Source organism: Adiantum capillus-veneris, chromosome 13 (genome assembly GCF_014529385.1).
Source record: "Adiantum capillus-veneris isolate H3 chromosome 13, ASM1452938v2, whole genome shotgun sequence".
Lineage (NCBI taxonomy): Eukaryota > Viridiplantae > Streptophyta > Polypodiopsida > Polypodiales > Pteridaceae > Adiantum > Adiantum capillus-veneris.
The window spans coordinates 65,429,169-65,448,487 of NC_140943.1; the positions used below are offsets into that span (position 1 = coordinate 65,429,169).

The 19,319-nt window shown below is 42.8% G+C and overlaps 1 protein-coding gene and 1 pseudogene across 1 annotated transcript; one reads left to right on the plus strand and one right to left on the minus strand.

Moving 5' to 3' along the window:
• Positions 1 to 7,520: 7,520 nt before the first annotated feature.
• Positions 7,521 to 9,507, minus strand: LOC147444163 (allene oxide synthase 1, chloroplastic-like). Its single transcript, XM_086526871.1, has 2 exons — positions 9,138 to 9,507; positions 7,521 to 8,908 (listed from the first exon to the last, which is right to left on the minus strand). Exons 1-2 carry the CDS (start codon positions 9,396 to 9,398, stop codon positions 7,733 to 7,735), a joined length of 1,437 nt encoding a protein of 478 aa, XP_086382997.1. The 5' UTR covers positions 9,399 to 9,507; the 3' UTR covers positions 7,521 to 7,732.
• Positions 9,508 to 9,731: 224 nt separating this feature from the next.
• On the plus strand, positions 9,732 to 13,051 carry LOC147444164 (uncharacterized; annotated as a pseudogene).
• The last annotated feature ends 6,268 nt before the right edge of the window (positions 13,052 to 19,319 follow it).

Sequence of the window (19,319 nt, forward strand, 5' to 3'; positions counted from 1 at the left end):
ACTTGTCTCCTATATATATATATATATATATATATATATATATATATATACGAGTACGGCTGGTCGCCTCCGACGGCCTCTCTCTTTCCTTCTCTCCCCCTCTGAGCTCTCTCTCTCTCTCTCTTTTTCACTCTCCCACTTTTGGCTTATAACCTTCAACTCGCAGAATGTGACACGTGTAAAGGGTCACATCCTCCGTCATATTATGTTAGTAGATATATATATATATATATATATATATATATAAAGAGAGAGAGAGAGAGAGAGGGCTTGTCTTGGCACTTAGTAACAACCCATATTAAATGCGGGGGTGGAGTAATGGGATCAACGGTCGCGGTTGGGCGGCGGGATCTCGAGACGCACTAAACATGGCCAACGTAAAAAAAAAGGCCCGTCGTCAAAAAAGCAAGACGTATAAAACATGGTCAACAAGAAAAACAAGACATTGTGTACCTACAGCCGTTTTTACAGCATTATATTATAGGGAAAATTATCAAAATACCCCTCCAATTTGTGAAAATTTCCAAAATACCCCTCAAATTTTAAAAATTCCCAAAATACCCTTGTATCTATCTTAGTTGGATTGTTCAAGATTTCCTAATCTTTATTCTTTTTTGACAATGGAGATCCGTTTTTTGGTGCTTAGCATATAATTTGTCACAAATTACCTCCCAAAAAAAAGACAATTATGTCTAAAAATAATAAGGCAATTCATCTCCAAAGCCTACATAGCTAGCTCAAATTCTAGTTTTAGTATCTTGTATTGTATTGATAGAAAATCAGTCTTCTTATGAAAAGCTACAAATTTTTTTATCTTTGGATAAATTTTCTCTCACAACCTGGGGTATTTTGGGAATTTTGGAAAATTTGAAGGGCATGAGGGATATATTGGGAAGTTTTGAAATTTGAAGGGTATTTTGGAAATTTTCACAAATTAGAGGAGTATTTTGGTAATTTTCTCTATATTATAAGTTAGCATCCATAACCCAGACTGTCCACATTTAGTGTGTGTTCACGTTTAGTTTTTTATTTGATTTTTGCGGCTATGATCTTCTCGGTTTTCGCGTGTGAGCTTCTCCGCCTTTGATCCCATTGCCTCCCCCTCTTAAATAGGGTGTTACATAGTCTTGAGGGAGAGCTTGCTTCACTGCCAAAGATGATTGATAGACAAATTTAAGTGTCAAATCTATGTGTGGATTCTAATTCAAAGTGCTCAAAAAAACCCTAGGTTTGATGCAATCCCGGGAATCCATCCCACCTAAAAATTTTGTGGTTTTAAATTTGAAGGTGACAAAACTTACAAAGTTTAGGAAAAATTTGTGCAAATTACTGTAAAAACCTTCAAATTTAGTCAATTTACCTCTACTATTTCTCATATGTAGGTTTGCAAAGTTTTCAGGAAAAAAATTCGAGCATTGATAGGAACCTTCATGTTTGTGTGAAAGTTAAGATGCCACTCCTAATAATTTCACCTAGGTTAAATTCATTATGATGGTGATTGATTATTGGTTGATTTAGCTCAGACTTTAGGTTTGCTTTAAAAGTAGAAAACATTTTAGAGAAAATGATCAAAATACCCCTCCAATTTGTGGAAATTCCTAAAATACCCCTCAAATTTCAAAAATTTATTTTAGTTGGATTGTTTACGATTTCTTAATCTTTATTCTTTTTTGACAATGGAGATCCGTTTTTTAGAGCTTAGCATGTAATTTTTTCACAAATTACCTCCCAAAAAAAGACAATTATGTCTAAAAATAATGAAGCAATTCATCTCCAGAGCCTACATAACTAGCTCAAATTCTAGTTTTAGTATCTTGTATTGATAGAGAATCAGTCTTCTTATGAAAGCTACAAAATTTTTTTTCTTTGGATAAATTCACTCTCACAAAGAGGGGTATTTTGGGAATTTTGAAAAATTTGAAGGGCATTTTGGGAATTTATGGCAAAATATGAGAGATATATTGGAATTTTTGAAATTTGAAGGGTATTTTGGGAACTTCCACAAATTAGAGGGGTATTTTTGTAATTTTCTCTATATTATAAGTTAGCATGCATAACCCCGACTATCCACGTTTAGTGCGTGTTCAGGTTTAGTTTTTGATTTGATTTTTGCGACTACGATCTTCTCAATTTTCGCACATTAGCTTCTCCGCCTTTGATCCGATTGCCTCCCCCTCTTAAATATGGGTGTTACTTAGTCCTGAGGGAGAGCTTGCTTCACTGCCAAAGATGATTGATAGATATCTTTTAGTGTCAAATCTATGTGTGGATTCTGATTCAGAGTGCTCAAAAAAACCCTAGGTTTGATGCAATCCCATCCATCCCACCTACAAATTTTGGGATTTTAAATTTGAAGGTGACAAAACTTACAAAGTTTAGATAAAATTAGTGCAAATTAGTTAAAAACCTTCAAATTTAGTCGATTTACCTCTACTATTTCTCATACGTAGGTTTGCAAAGTTTTCGGAGAAAAAATTCGAGCATTGATGGGAAAGACGAAAGACCCCACTTCATCTTTGTGTGAAAGTTAAGATGCCACTCCTAATAATTTCACCAAGGTTAAATTCATTATGATGGTGATTGATTATTGGTTGATTTAGCTCAGACTTTGGGTTTGCTTGAAAAGTAGAAAACTTTTTTTTTTTTTTGGCAAAACTCACAATTGTGAGTGAATAGTATTAAGAACATCAGAAAAATACACCAACCCGAGCCTTGAGGGTCAAAAGATTACAAGTTTTCTGCATGACAGAGAGACCACAACGACTCCTAGGCTTTACTTATTACAAGTTGTCGTCATGACATGTATGTTTCTAGACCAATCCTCTGAGGCTTGTTTGCCTCCGATCATGTGGATCGTCACTTTGCTATCTTGTATGATTTCACAAAAGCTTGCCACAGCCAAATCCCCCTCAACACGCGGCGGCTCCTTGCTTGCCAAATATGGTGAAAGAAGTAGAAAACATTTTATTGGTCTTTGGAATTCCGATGAAGCAAATATATATTTGTTGGGAGTGGGGTTTTGCTAGGATAACCTTTTGCTTGGTGTTTTGCAAGCATCCAAGGTATACACCCCTCCGCACTAAAGGGCATGGGGCATTAAATGAAGCTCTAGAGGTGGGATCTACGGCTGAGAAGCCCGGACACAAAAGCAGAGGCGCGCAGGGCCGTAGGATGCACCAAAAGTAAACTAGGACGTCGAAAAGTAAACTTGGACATGGGCACACCTATCCACGTTGACTTATCATGCGTTTGTTGCCCACCATGGTCAACATATGCGCACGGGGGGTTCGATAAGCCATGCGCCTTGCCCAGCACCCACCGGGGTTCAAGTCGTGCGAGCAGCACCCCACGCCCCATTTTTTTGAGCCCTCAAATCTCCTTGAGATTCGTGCGCGCACCCTCAGTCGTAGATCCCATCTCTTTGCTCCCGTGCCCTTTAGTGCTGAGGGCATACACCATCGAAACAACCCACCCAAATATCGTACCACACATACTTCTTCCTATAAAAGTCTATTTGTAATTTTGTCACAGAGCATGATGATTAGAAAAGGTTCTCCCTCAAGAAAGATGAAGGGTAGCTCCACACCGGGAGCGTGTAGGCCTAACTGTTTTGATTTACAATGCTGATCAATATTCAAAAGTACTTTTATGTGCTCGAGTCACACTTCAGCTATAGAAAAGTGCTTTCAACTTCGCAGGGCTAGGAAAAAAACATTTTTCCTAACCAAAGAAAATAAGGGCAAATTTGAAATTCTCTCGGTTTTTATGTCAAAATTTGAAACTTTTGGCTGGTAATTACACTAAAACTTGTGAAAATTGCCCGGTTTTCTTCAAGGCAAGCTCCAAATCTAATCGGGATTTTAAGATTTCAGCCAGTTAAAATACACTGAACCCCAATTTTTTTCTAACACTGTTTTCAAGGTAAGAGTATCTTTTTATGTGTACAAGCCTCTGATAAAATCCTAGCCCCTCAAGGCACATGTAGTGATTGAGAAAATTGTATTCTTTTCGAGTTAATATTAAGTCTCCGCGTGTCTAAGAGGGATCTGGCTGTGGCAAGCTTTTGTGAAATCATACAAGAGAGCAGAGTGACGATCCACATGATCGGAGGCAAACAAGCCTCTGAGGACTGGTCTAGCACAATACATGTCATGATGACATCTTGTAATAAGTAAAGCCTAGGAGGAGTTGTGGTTTCTCTGTCAAGCAGAAAACTTGTGATCCCTTGACCCTCAAGGCTCGGTTTGAACTCGAGGTTGGTGTATATTTCTGATGTTCTCAATACTATCCACTCACAATTGTGAGTTTTGCACCAAAAAAAAAATTCTCTCAACTCACTATTGTGAGTATTGGGCCAAAAAAAAAAAAAGTGTTTTCAAAGCACCTACATTTGTAAAAGCAATTTATAGGCACTCTAGAGCTCTATACGAACCTTAAAAACACTTGAGGGAGGGAGGAAAATGCTTGATTGTGGTTAAGGAAAGATTAGAAAGTAGATCAAGAGTGCCCAACTGGAGTTTAAGACTTGAAAAAAAAAATTATAAAATTAACGTGGTTTTATAGGGTATGTCGATGCTTTAGGATGGGGGTTTAAGGTGCAAGAGAATTTCAACGTCTATGAGTCTGTATATTGTTGCTCGGCACTAGGCTACAATCAATATGAGTTGCATACCTAAGGCACATTTGGTTGAAGGGGAATGCTTTTGTTTTCCTACAGCCTGTCTGCCATTCCCTTTCTATTCTCTTTAATGACCGTAAGTCTTCGGCCACTCAACTATGTAATAAAGCTTGTTATCTGTTGTATGAGGATGAAACCATAGCTTTTCTTCAGCACAATTTGAGGTGGTAGAAATGGAATGTATGCTTGGCCAAGGTCTATCAAGCAACAAAACTCAAGATGAAAGAAGCCTTAGCTTTCTGAGCTCTTGCTTGGGGCTAACCCACCCCCTTCCTACGGGTTCTTTGTAATCTTTTATTTCAGCATCTTTTAATACTATTCAACTTCTCTCAAAAAAAAAAAAAAAAAGGTTAAGGACCTGGTCGTCGTGGCTTGCCTTCTGGCCATCTAGCACCCTCTCTCGATCAAAGAAAATCGGCGGCCAGCTAATCATGATTAATCACTTCGAGCAATTTCCACAGTCAACGGAAATCGAGGCTAGTTCTACCTCCGTTAGCAAGGAAAACTACAAAGGTTTACAATCTTCAAAGCTCTTTATTAGCTAGGATTTGACGTGTAGAGAGAGAAGGCCGGTAACTGGTGACCGGGCAACAAGCTGAAGGGTGATCCTTATCATTCATTTGAAGGGTAACTTTTTTTACCTATCCTTCATTAAGCTATATTTAGTCAAAAGTTAGAAGGGCTTCTTAATGAGTTTTCAATGTTCTATCATTTTTTTGAAGGGTAAAAATATTTTTGCCTTTCAATGAAGGGTAAAAGTGCCTCCGAAGGGCGTCGAAGCCTTCAAAAATTAGCCCTAAGCTGAATAGCAAGGCAACGTGACCAGGTCCTAACTCGATGCATCACAGAACCACTTCTACCTATCGTCTTTCAACATACCTAGAAAAAAAACTGGGACAATAATTGATACAATAATGTGACCTAGAAACCCCAAGGACTGTGGCCTCTATAGACCACCGCCCTGGCGTCTTCGTCTCACACGTTTGGGATGGAAAATTCCATGTAACAGAGTATCCACCATAAACGCATAGACCCATCATGCTAGCATTGAACAACCACATAGCAAACAGCCCAAAATACATGAGATAATTGGAAGGTTTGCAATACTCTATCCCTCAATGCCAAAGTGTACTCTCAAAAGTATACTAATTCTCATACTATACCCCACCCCAATCCTCCAAGAGTTCCTCTAATGCACAAGAAGATTTAGCAATTTTCTCATGTAGGAAAACGGAGTCTTTCTCAGTGTTTTTCATACAATGCATAACATCATGAGCTTCTGCTCAAGAGGCACCGCATACCTAGCTAGGTACAATTGGGGGCAAGGGACCCCCGGCCCCCCCACCGGGCCGGCGGCCCCTACCCCCAATCGTACCTAGCTACGTATGCAGCACCTCCCTCACAGAAGCTCATGATCTTGAGGTAAGTCACAATGTGGGAAATATTGTGAGAATTTGTCCAAAACTTCTTGTGATGACATTAGCATAGAGTTTTCATCCAATAGAAGGATAGCCCTTTGGACTATGCTGCCTTGGTCTGTTGGAGATCTATGCAAAGCCTCTTTAGCCTCAATCTCCTCTTGTGTCCTTGCTTGCTCAAATCAACCTGCACCCTTTGCTTTCTTCTCTCTTTCTTTCTCTTCTAGAGCTTATTGTCACATCAGAGTACTGAGCTGCTTTGCTTTCATCTACTTCAGATGTTCTTCATATTGCTTAGGGCTGAAAAGTTGCATCCCATCATTCTCTTTATGCTCTATATCGCTCCAATCCCTTTATTCTCTATATCTCTCGATTTCTAGATTCGTCTGTAGTCATGCTCTATATCGCTCCAATCCCTTTATTCTCTATATCTCTCGATTTCTAGATTCGTCTATAGTCATGGTTGGAGGCGGTGTGTTCCCTCTTGGCGGAGATCTATGCCATAGAGATGTGGGAAGTCATCATTTTGCCACCACCATTGCCATCAGAATAGTTCATCTTTCTGGTCTTCTTCTTCTTGTTGCCGTTCTTGATACTCGGTGGTACTTTTCTCAAGCTCCCTAGATTTTTGGAAACTGTAGGACCAAAAGATTTTTCCTCAACACACCAGGGTCTCAAACTCCTCTAGCTTCAAATGCATTCAATAGACATGGAATTGAAAAAACAATGTGATTAAGAGTATAATGTGATATTGTCAAAGTTTGGAATAAAGACAAAGACCATCCATGATTATGTCCAAGAAGTTAGACCAAATGGCATGACTTGACGACCGATTAGTCCCCATTCTCAATGGAAAATGCTATTCTGTGTTCATCTTAGAGGCATATAGACACTTGATTGTAGCTGGAGTTTCTTTGCTTGTTACCACTTTCTTTACATCATGCACAATTGGGAGCGCATAGTTGTCTCAGATAGTTGCAGCATTGACTTGCTTACAAGAACCCCCAGCTTTATATTCTTCCTTGAGACTACTATTTTACAAGAAAGCAACTTTATGTGCTCTGTACACCCAACTTGCAAGAGCTTATCAATCTCTTCTTTGACCTTTCAAGGAAAGGTGTCACTATAACTAAGTGGCCTTTGTTTTTTAGGCTTTGCATATTCCTTAAAGGGTTGTTTTGGGACAAATCTCAAGGTCTACTCCTTTCAAGTCCTTGTTCAACAGGCAAAAACATCCCAATACTCTTCTAGGGTCTTGACAAAAGGGACTCATCTTTCTCTATTGGATCGGTGCTATGTACTGATAGACCACATTCAATAAATAGAACATATAGATGATATGCATCCCATGTCCGGTCAAAAGTACGGAACTTGTGACTGTTGATTTTGATTGGAGATAATCTCTATATTTTGACTCACAAAAATAGTCAAGTAAAATAAATATCTCACCTATTGCAACAGTAATATTGAAAGATGAAAAGCCTCAAAAAAGAGTACTAGAGGCAATCAGAGTGACTTGCCTGGTTTCCATAATTGGTTACCACATACCGTATATGCATCATACAATCAGCATGTAGCACGAATGCTTACCACACCACAAACCCCCAATCCCTTATTATAAACCCCTAGTCAACCTTCAATGAAGCTTGAGAGAGGTCATAGTGTGGGTGATGCTGTTGCCATGTATGCTCGGCTTGTCCGTAGTGAAGTCATCATATCTAAGGAAAAAACAGGCCAAGAATGTCTGACATAAGAAGGGTACAAAGTCAGCTGCAGCACATTGCTTGTTGTGGGGAGATGCATGTTGATCAGAGTGGCCATTACTCCACAACACATAATGCAACAGCTTCTCCCCTTCCTCACCCGTAAAACGTGATGCGATGAAGGTGTCCGGATCTTCAAAAACCTTAGGATCTCTAGATGCAAAGGCCTGGCATCCACCAAGAATCTCTCCCTTTTTCACTTCAAATCTTGCATCATGTGACGCTATGATTAAGTCCTCTTTGGCCCTTGCATATTGGTAAGGCACAGGGGGCAGCATGCGAAAAGCCTCATACACAACAGATTTCACAAGCCCCATGCTGTGCACTGCCACGACCGACATTTCGCCTCCTTCAGATTCAACAGCATTCCTAACCTCTGCCACAAGAGCTTGACGCACCGACTCATCAGCTCTGCCCAAAAAGCCCAACAAAGAGGGTAAAAAGATGAGCAATCCCCCAAATGCATTGAACCCCAGAGCAAAAATGAGGTTGTGAAGAGCATCATCTCGATTGATCTCATACTCATTCTCAGCCTTATCAAGGAGTGCAGTGGCGTAAGTCTCGAAAAACTTCACAAGCTGGCGATGGAAGTAAGAGATGGTGATATACGGAATAGGGAATGAGTGTAGGAGGGGTTCCTCCAAGACATGGGGAATCCCTACACTAGCAATGGGGGCTAATTGTGGACCGAGCCATGCTTGCATGAGGAAAGGCCCACGATCGCCAAGGCTTGCTTTTCCGGGTTCGCCAGGGTCCCTTCCAATTATAGTGCGAAACAAGACATTGAAGGCGAACTGTCCACACTGAGAATTCACTTCTGACTTGTTCTTTTTTCCCATTTCGTCTTCCCAGACTGCAAAGATCTCCGACGCAGCTTTCTCAATCTCTGGGATCCACTTGTTGGCATTCGATTTGATAAGGTCCATGATGAAGGTCTTGACCTTTGTGTGCTGCTCCTCGGACGGATCGAGGTATATGCATGGTCGAATGCCACCATAGAAAGAGAGGCTGGGCATGTAATTGGCCAGCAGTACATCTTTCTTATCCACCTATAACATGAGAGATGAAAATCAACTAAGCATCAAAGTAAAGGACTGACAGATGGTCATAGTGGCAAAGCTTTGCAGCAGTTAGCTATGGAAAAGATGATACAGATCTGTTAAAACAGAGCGGATCCACATTTAAAATTACCATTAAAAAAGAGGAAAACAGGGGGGAAGCAGGGTAGAAGCAGGGGGAAACCAGGGGAGAAGCAGGGGAGGCGAGTGTGCTGCATACCTTAGAGTTGTCAAAGAGGATAGGGAAGCTCTTCTGGTCAAGGAGCATGATGACGGGGCTTGCAGGGAAGCCAGGGGGGCTGGGAGGCACGTTCACACGGAAGACGGTGCTCCCATACTTCTCCACACGCGAAGCCCAGAAATCATGTTCTCCTTGGCACCAGAAGAAGTCCAGACGGTCCTTCACGGCATCCAGGTGCGGCCACCTCCCAACTGCATCACTCCCATCGCCTGGCACCTCCTTCAGTGGAAGCTCATCCATAGTGTGTGTGCGCGCGCGCGCGCGAGAGAGAGAGAGAGAGAGAGGGAGGAAGAAGAAGCAGAAGAAGTGTCTGTGCCTTAACTTTTTTATAAGTTACTAGAGGCCTAGGTCCTGAGGGGCCAGGGTCCTATCTACACGTAGTCAATTTATAGTCCAACGTTAGGATTTGACGGCCATCCACCAACGTTAGGATTTGACGGCCATCCATCATGCCAAAGGCTTTCTAATTGTCATAGGAACGGCAAAGAAGCAACAAAGATGTCCATAGCACGGTGAAATGGAAAATCGTCCATTCACGTGGATTGGGAGGATTTTGAGTATATTATCTACGGAATGGCATCCACAAAAATTGCTTGTCCAAAACAAATTTTGATAAATATATTTATACATATGTTAAATAGTTATAAATGACACTACATACTTAAAATTGTAAAGCTAAAACTCACCAGTCACTGGTGTGACACTGCTCCAATGCTCATCCTAAAAGAGTCAAAACTAAAGGGCTAAGGGTCCAAGGGCCAAGGCCCAAGGCTAAAGCAGCAGCTACGGACTCCGGAGTCCGGACATCAAATTGAAATTTGAAACCTGCTTATAACTACATTTTACACACAAATTAAAATTTGAAGGTCCAAGGATAATAGGCTACACTCAGCACGCACTGCCTTCGCCTGGTTCGATGAAATGCCTGCGCAAAACTCAGAAAAACGCACCCGCTGCTGCACAGCTCCCTGGTTCAAAAACGCATTGCGCAGCTGCTCCTGACTCCTTGAGTATGCGCCCCACTTGTTGCCGCCCCAATGTCCACCTTCATGCTGCAAGCTGCATCGGATTCGGATTAGAAGCTCGCAGCAGAACTGGTCTGCAAAACGCATTGCGTCCTCTTGCTGCCTATCCAACTTGCGCCCTCTGGCTCTTGAGTCTTCCACACACTCTTCATGCTTGCTACCTGCCATTCCCCTATCCAGATTCCAGATTCCCGAATCCCCTTCGTCTGCAGAACTCACCTGAGTCACTCACGACTCACCTGGCAAGTGCCCAATGCCCATGAGCGTTTATTTTCATTTTTCAAAGCTATAGCCTATGAATAATGAAATGTTCATTGTTCACTGTTCAGTGTTCACCTTGGTACAGAGAGAGTTTGAGTCCTGACCAAAACTATTTCCTATGAACAATGCACAGAAACTTGAAAAGAAAGGACTTGCGTGGACCGTGGTACATCGTTTGACAAAGAGATTGGGGCAAGAGATTGAAAAGAACGGACTTTGTCGTCGTGAGGTCAACCGGCGATCGGCAAGTGCAACATTTATCTTTTTTCTTCAGTATTGTGTTTCAAAGAGTCTTTGGAATGGTATTGTTACAGTATTTGTTTTGCTTTCAAATTGTTTTGTCTCCTCGATTTTGTCTTTGAATTGCAAACTGAGCTATACTTAGTATGTTTTATTTTGTTATCCTTAGCAGCTAGAGTCAAGTTATGGTTGCTCTAGGACGTCCTAAGAAAAGCAAAAAGCAAAGAACTCTTTATGAGTCTATTGGTTTGCACGCTTTGCCTAAGGAGACCGGAGAGGAGGCACTTCAAAAGGAGGAAACAAAAAATAAGAAACACCGTCGAGTGTTTCTAGAGAGCTGAAAAATAGCTCATCCATGGGCTTATTGTATCATCGACAAAGATGGTAATGAACGAGCCAAGTGTAAGTGGTGTACGTTCGCTCATAGGAAAAATGTATATGCAAAAGCCGAAAGGGGCTCACTCATTGCAAAAACCTGCTCTTCAAGTGCATGAAGACTCTGACGAGCATCATGATGCAAATCTTTTGTGGTTAGAGCATGAGCGAAGAAGCACTTTACCCATTGAAAAGCATGTTGTTGTTATGACAGATAGCGAAAAGGAACGCATTTTGTCATGCATGCAAACAAGCTAGTATGTAATGAAAAGGTTCTTGCCTCTTGAGGAGTATCCTAATTTATGCAGTTTTCAAAGATTTATGAGAACTCCAAATATGCCACTTGCCAATGAGTATTCATCTTACACTGGGAAAGATGCAGGCAAACAGTTTGGCAAGGCGATTAAGCATGTATACTTTGAGAGACTGATGCAGGATGTAAAGAGTAGTCCATATTTCTCCATTCAAGTGGATGAGAGTACAGACATTAGTGTCAAGCAATATATGATTCTCTATGTCACATACATTGAAGATGCTGGCAATGGGGCCGTATGTACAAAGTTTGTGAAGCTTTTGGAGCCTCGGGATGCTACTGCAGAAGCTCTTTATGATGTTTTGATTGAATTTTTTAAGAGCCAAAATGTAGCTATAGCCAAGATGGTTGGCATTGCAACAGATGGTGCAACTGTCATGACAGGTTCACATATAGGGGTAGTGACATGGCTTAAACGAGTGGTTCCCCATCTTGTAAGCTTTCATTGCATAGCTCATAGAGAAGCTCTTGCATCCAATGATGCTTTTAGTAAGCATAAAGAGTTCAAGTACACTGACAAAATTGCAAGAAAGCTTTATGAATGGACTTCGAGGTCTGCCAAGAGACATGCTTTTCTTGCGGATGTGGTGAAAGCTTTTGGAATTGGTAGAAGGGGGAAATTGAGACCCCAAAAGATGCATGTTGTAAGATGTCTCTCAAAGGGTGAGTTCTTGATTAAGGTTATGCGACTGATGCCTGCGTACTTGAATGTAATGAGGAGTGTGGATGCCTCTTTATATGCATCACTCACTAATTACAAGGTGCAATTTCTTCTTCACTTTTTTGCCGATGTACTTGGAGAGTTGAATATCTTGAATTGCAAGTTTCAAGAGGCTCATGTTGACATATGTAGCATTGGAGACCATATTACGTCCGTTATGGAGACCTTTCGTTTGTTGTTCTTGGGTCCTAATTTTGCAAGTGGAACAAGACACATTGAAAGCTTCATAAAAACAATACATGCACAAATGGGGGTAATGATGTACAAGGATGAGAAGGATGTAGTACACTCTCATTACTTGCACTTAGGTCCCATGTATGAAGGAGATGTAGCAAATCCGTAGGAAACATATGATAGTGCAATGATTTACATTATGTATTTGTGTCAAAGCTATGTGAGAAGCATAATTCAATCTTTGTGGGATCGCTTCAAATCTGACTTTGACATTTTTCAAGCTTCAAAGTACTTCTCACCCAAAGATTATGACAGTGACTTGGCAAAGGTAAATGTAATATCACAACAATGGCTGGAAGTTTTATGCAAACACTTTGGGGAGGGTCAAAGTTCATTGCTCAATAGCCAAGAGTGCAAAGGAGAACGCCTATCTTTTATTACAAGAATGCGAAACTGCTTTAAAGGCAAGGATATGTATACAGCTTGGTTGGATACATGTAATCATGTAGAATGGGAGCATTCTTTTCCTTGGACTATGAAGCTTTGGAGAGCTTTGTTAGTGCTTCCTCTTTCAAGTGTAGCATGCGAACGGGGATTTTCAAAGATGAACAAGATCAAGAGCAAGTTTTGTAATCAATTGTCGCTTCATACGCTTAATTTGGCGATGTTTGTTGGCATGAATACTCCCAAGGTAGCGAATCCAGAAAATGTCTTATGGGATGAATGCTTTGAGGCTTGGAAGGGCATGAAGAATAGGAGGAGTGGAGATGTAATGACAACATGATGTGAAGATGACGTATCTTTTTATTGGGCTTTCTCGTTGTGAGATTATGGTTTGCTCACTGACATGGTGTTGCCAAGGCTGTTCAAGCGCTTTCCTTTAGCTTTATGTTTTCAATTTTTGGGTCACATGTGGATTACTTGACCAATGACGCCATATCTAATCAAGTCTTGTCAAATTTTAATTTTTTTTGCTAGTTAGATCTTTTGCAATTAACCCTAGAGTATAATTGTCATGAAAATTTTTCTGTCAAGCAAATTTTTGGAACGGTGGCTTGTATCTCAAAGAGGCTTTGGAATGGCCTTTTGAAAATTTGCCATGCCATGCGTGAAGGGGATCGGGGAGCACCACAATTAACCCTAGAGTATAATTGTCATGAAAATTTTTCTGTCAAGCAAATTTTTGGAACGGTGGCTTGTATCTCAAAGAGGCTTTGGAATGGCCTTTTGAAAATTTGCCATGCCATGCGTGAAGGGGATCGGGGAGCACCACAGACGGAGAGTGAGCGAGAGAGAAGGAGACACACGACATAGATATGGGTGGGGAAACTCCAAAAAGTGAGCAGCCCTCTATACACTTATGCTATGTATAAGGTATACAAGTCAGTGGGCGCCCAGACTCTGGGCGACCGGGCAAGGCACAGACGCCTATACCCCAACAACCTCCCACTTAAAGGCGACTGTGCCTTTAAGCAAGAGAACCTAGTCTAAAGACTATAAAAGGCAAGAGAAAACCGCTCTCAACCGATGCCCACTGGTTGGCTGTGATCGTGTGCATCCGGCTGTCCTGCTCCGTGTAAGTCCATACACCGCCAGACGTACCGCACACGTACTGCAGTATGTACGCAATACCTGCATATCTCCCTCGTGCACTATGCCATCATCAGTCAACAAACGACTGACAACCCCAACTGCAAATGCTCCCACTGCAGCTGCGATATCCGGTCTCAAGATCAGCATCTCATACATGAGACCACCGAATGCCGATGCAATGCTAGCGGGCCCTGCTAGCTCTACGGAGCATGCATCAACATATATATCCCTGGCAATAAGCATCTCTGACTGACAAGGCGTGTCAGCCACATGCATCTCCTGACTGTCCATGTCATAAAATCTAATATCTAACTATCCCAAATGATTTTCTCATATTAAATTGATCACTTAATGTGGGAGAATAAACGGGAACAAGTGTTAAGATATAGGTATGTGCTTATAGATCTATCTCAACACGGGGCCAATGGTAAAGGGGCCCAAAAGGGAGATGGTCTATCAAAGAGCAAGGCTAACCAATGGAGCATAAGACCTTAGGGCTAGCTTCATTGAAGACCTCCAATAAATGTGTGTAAAAGTCCTTTGACCTTAAGTAAGCTAGGGCTGAGCTTGAGGTGGGAACCCGGCCCAAGCTCGAGGTGCTTGTCATGCTTGAGGTGCTTGTCATGCTTGAGGTGTTTTTCATGCTTGAGGTGCTTGATTAAGATGCTTGAGGTGCTTGACTGGCTCCATCTAGAGAAAACACCCACTCACACACACAAGGGAAGCCCAACTTGAAGAGGCAGCAAGGACACATGTCAGGCCCCTACCCATGTTACCTTCATGTGTTGCTTGAAGCCTATTGGCTAGGCTTCAAAGGGGTCCAATGATAAATTACATGAATTATCTAATTGTTTAGCATTTATCAAGTCCTCTCTCTCAAGGGGAAAGGGGGACACTTGTCCCAAGGCTACCCATGTTGCTTGTAATGGCTCTTGCTTGTGATTGGCTAGGCCTGGAAGGGTCCAATGAGCTTCAGGCATGAGCTACAAGGGGGGGTCGACCCAAGCAAGCTAGGGGGGTGCCTAGGGGGTATACTCACCCACACACACTCACAAGCACTCTCATTGTGTGATATGCAAAGTGCAAGAGCTCCCTCTCCAAGCAAGTAGAGGTTGAGAGCCTACACCAACACTCTTGGCTATGGAGTGCAAATCCAACCAAGAGCCATGCTTCAATGCTTAAGCTTGCCATATCCTTCTTCTTCATTACTATGCTATTATGTATGCTAGCAACAAGAGTATGATAAGTGAGGAACTAATTCTTTCTCCTACGAAATGTTTCTTCTTCCTCTTCCCTACCCTCATTCCCTGCTAGCTCTCTCCACCTTCGAAGGTGTTTGAGGTCTTGGGACTGAGGCTTGGGATAGTTAAAGCTTTCTTCAAGTTTATGTTATGTTTGTGGTGCATGAAGCCTTCCATCTTCATGGCATCACCTAGGTCACAAGGAACACAAAGACTGTATTGTAACAAGTCTCTCTTTATGGGAGAAATCATAATACAAATGCCTATTGGAGGGGGGACCGGCTCCACATAAATCCGGTCCTCAATTGTTGTCATGTTCTCTAAACTCTCTCTCTTGCAAAATTATTGTCTATGCCAAGTTAACTAATTGCTATGATTATGTTGCTATCTTCAATTATGTCTACCCGCTATGCTCACAAAATCATTTCTTGAAAGTACTCTCATTAAATTCCGCTATTCTCAAATTGAATAGGCAAATTCCATTACAGTCCACAAAAGATGCATCAACCTGTCGTGCAACCTCAGAGCAAACCAGCTGCTCTAGGTGTCTGCTGGAAGACATATCCTGCACAACTATATCCCCATGCTCACTGTCGAGCATAGAAAGGAATGACTGCATAATCGCTGACATCTCAGCCTCCTCTGCAATCATCCACTGCAAACATGACCACTCAATCTGCTGTGACTCACTAGAGCTCTCATGATTTAACTCCATATGCATAGACTCTTGCACAACGTCCTCTTGCCGTGACTCACTAGAGCAAGACCGCTCTACCTGTCTATCCTGCATAGAAGTATCTCTCACAACTGACTCTCTGCTTTGCTCAGTCACTAGCAAAGCATGCATGTATGACTCTGTCACCTCTCTGTGTGACTGCTCAAGTCATGCCCCAACTGTGTGCACAACGAGCTCACTACCCTGCACTCCATGCAAAGTACCCTGCAACCCATGAGCAAAAGAGACTCGCCTGCTCTCTCACTCTCTACCTGGCTGCGTGATCACAGAGACAACATTGTCTCTCCCGTGATCCACATGCAATGGGTAACCTATACCACTCCTGGCACCTCTCGCAATCACTAGCGAACCCAAATGCATTACAAAATCTCGCTCTCGTAGCAAAATCTGACATCCACTATCCCGTAACTGTCTGACTAAGATCAAATCCCGTCTCAGATCTGGCACATAACGCACATGACGTAGGGTAAATCTCATACCACTGGGCAAGGAAAAACATACGTCTCCTGCACCCTCAATGTCATACACAACACCATCAGCCATGTGCACACAACCAAGTCTCCCACTAGAAAACGTGCTAAACCACTCACGATGCGACGTGACATGGAAAGTAGCATCTGAATCTAGTAACCAATGTGAAGACAATGTGCAATCCGATATGCAATCCGTAGACATAAGATCGTTTGAAGACAAGCTAGATGTAAATGTGACATCGCCGTCACAAGCATACTCAGTAACCACCGTACTGATCTCACTAGCATCTGTCGTGCCCAAATCTGCATCACACATCTGTCGCCTCCGTTGTCTCAAACGCCTGAAACATCGATGCCTAATGTGCCCTCTATGTCCACAATGCCAACATGTCAAGTCTCTATGCGGTCGAGACTTGCGAGTGGGACCAATCTCTCCCAGGGACATAGAAGTGGGACTAGACTCCCCTGTAGACATGGATGTCGCGTACATAGCATGTAAACTCTGCCATAAAGCATGAGTTGTAGTCTCCCTCGAGACCTGCCAGTAAACAGACTCAACCAGACGCAAATGAATCGTAGACATTGCTAACTCATCAAGATCCTGCCAATCATCATCACGCATAGACTTGGGCTTCGCCGATAAACCACACAAGGGTTTATCCTGCCCCAAATCCGCCAATGCAACAAGCATATGCTCCTTCCAAGCAACAAAATCTGCACCATCAAACTGTGTCAGACCATAACGCTGGAAGTCAAATGAAAAATCAGCCATAATGCTCTCAAAAGAGCAACCAACAATGAGTAGCAAATGTCAACCAAATCAGCTCTAAACTGGCTTGAATCGCATCAACAAAAGTCTGCACCAAAACAGCCCCAAAATTCAGCTCTTAAACAGCTGCATAAACAAGTCACAAACGTGTCCCAGATCAGCCTACAACTGGGCCATACATGGACACCTGCAAAGAGGAAACAATGGCTGAAAATTCAGCGCCCAAATAAGCCCTCAAACCTGCCTGTAAACTTGTAAACGTGTAGCTGAAACCTGCTGAAAAACCTCAAGCCATTAGTGCTCGAATCCGGCTACCTAGCTCGTAGCCACACAAGCATACATCACAATACTCACTCCTGTGAGTGTGCCAAGATAACTGTACGCCTGTCAAACCCGTGAGCTAATCACCAAGCCCACAATGTGTGGTATCGATGCATACTGTCAAACCCGTGAGCTAATCACCAAGCCCACAATGTGCGGTATCGATGCATACACACGCACAAATCTCCCACCTACAGAGAACACCGCACGCAAATGCTGAGTGCAACCCGCAATCTCTACCTAGATTGCATAAATGATACGCATAAAACTCCTGGGAAAATTTTGCCAGAGTTTCGTCAGTAAAACGGCCACAAAACCAGTAACCAAACTGACTGCACGCTCAAAACCATGAGCAACCAAAGCGCATCAAACCGCACTCCAAATGCATGCACCAATCTCCACACTTTGCATACATCATTGCAAACACCTGCAAATCTAGTACACAAATATATGTTCTACCTGTGACTGCCAAAAAACATGCTCGAGGCATACATTGCCGAGCTCAAAATGCAATCACATTAGTCTCCCTGAGCATCAAACCACATAAGGCATACATTGTATCCTCCCACCTGTGAGGAAACTTGCAGCAAATATCACTCTCACATCTGAGAGCAAACCATGTGTGGAATCCTCGACACACAATAAACAACTGCTGCTGCAGAAAATTCAGCGTTCAGAATTTTAAAATTCTGATATGACGAGCGCATCTAGAGCGTGCCAAAACCCCAAGGTAGACTCTTGGATCACATGTATCCGAGTTTGGGTGTGAAAGCTATGCCAAAAAACCTCCGTTTCGATCCAAAAACGTAGCATAAACTGCCAAAAGAGGGCTGAAAAATGCAGCTCCTCAACCGTAGCTCGAATGAAGTTTTTGATGGCTCGAATGGCTTCGAAAGGGGGGTCAAACTGCAGGACACCTGCTGGAAACGCTCTCGAAAAGCTGAATTTGCCGATGCCGAAGTCGAAACCCTGTTTGCACTCTTGAAAGTGCGTGCGCGCGGACGCGATTTCGGGAATGAAAATGGCTCTTCGCTGTCGTCGTGACTGTGCACACATGCGCTCCCTCCACACCTACGCTCTGATACCAATTGAAGGGGATCGGGGAGCACCACAGACGGAGAGTGAGCGAGAGAGAAGGAGACATACGACCCAGATATGGGTGGGGAGACTCAAAGAGTGAGCAGCCCCCTATACACTTATGCTATGTATAAGGTATACAAGTCAGTGGGCGCCCAGACTCTGGGCGGCCGGGCAAGGCACAGACGCCTATACCCCAACAATGCGGAATGGCAATCGTAAAATGAGGTTGTCCATTGCAAATAAGGGGTGCTTAGCAAATCCTAACGCTGACCTAGACCACCCCACCATTTGCAACAATGCAATAGCATACAAACTAGAAAAAAGTATGTAAGTAATTATGTCTGCAACGCAGGTAAAAAAGGGAAAATCGATGATCTTGTTGAAGATTCTCTTTTCGCTTTGTTCGTTGGAAACGAGTAAGAGCACCTCCACACCGTGCGTTCCAAACGGAACCACGAAGCTGCACAAACAGCGCCCTACTAAGGGTGGGTTCAGACTAGGCGGCGGAAGAAAAAAGCAAAGGGGCGTTCTTCCTCCATGGCAAAATTTAATTGGTTGAAGTTGAGGCACTCTTCCACCGGGCCCTCCATTTTTCTTCCGACCCCCCCCCCCCCCGGAAGAGTTGATGACCTCTCTCAGCCCCCTCCACTTTTTCACTTTTCCTCCTCCACACTGTTCACACTAAGTGGCGGCACATTTAGGAAAGCAAATTTCTTCCGCCGGTTCAGTCTGAACCCAGCCTAAATTGTTGAAGATTTGTGTGCAACGCGAAAACTGCTCACTTGGAGCTTCGCCTATTCTAAGACCCACGAACTTGCAATACAAGGTAACCACCAAAA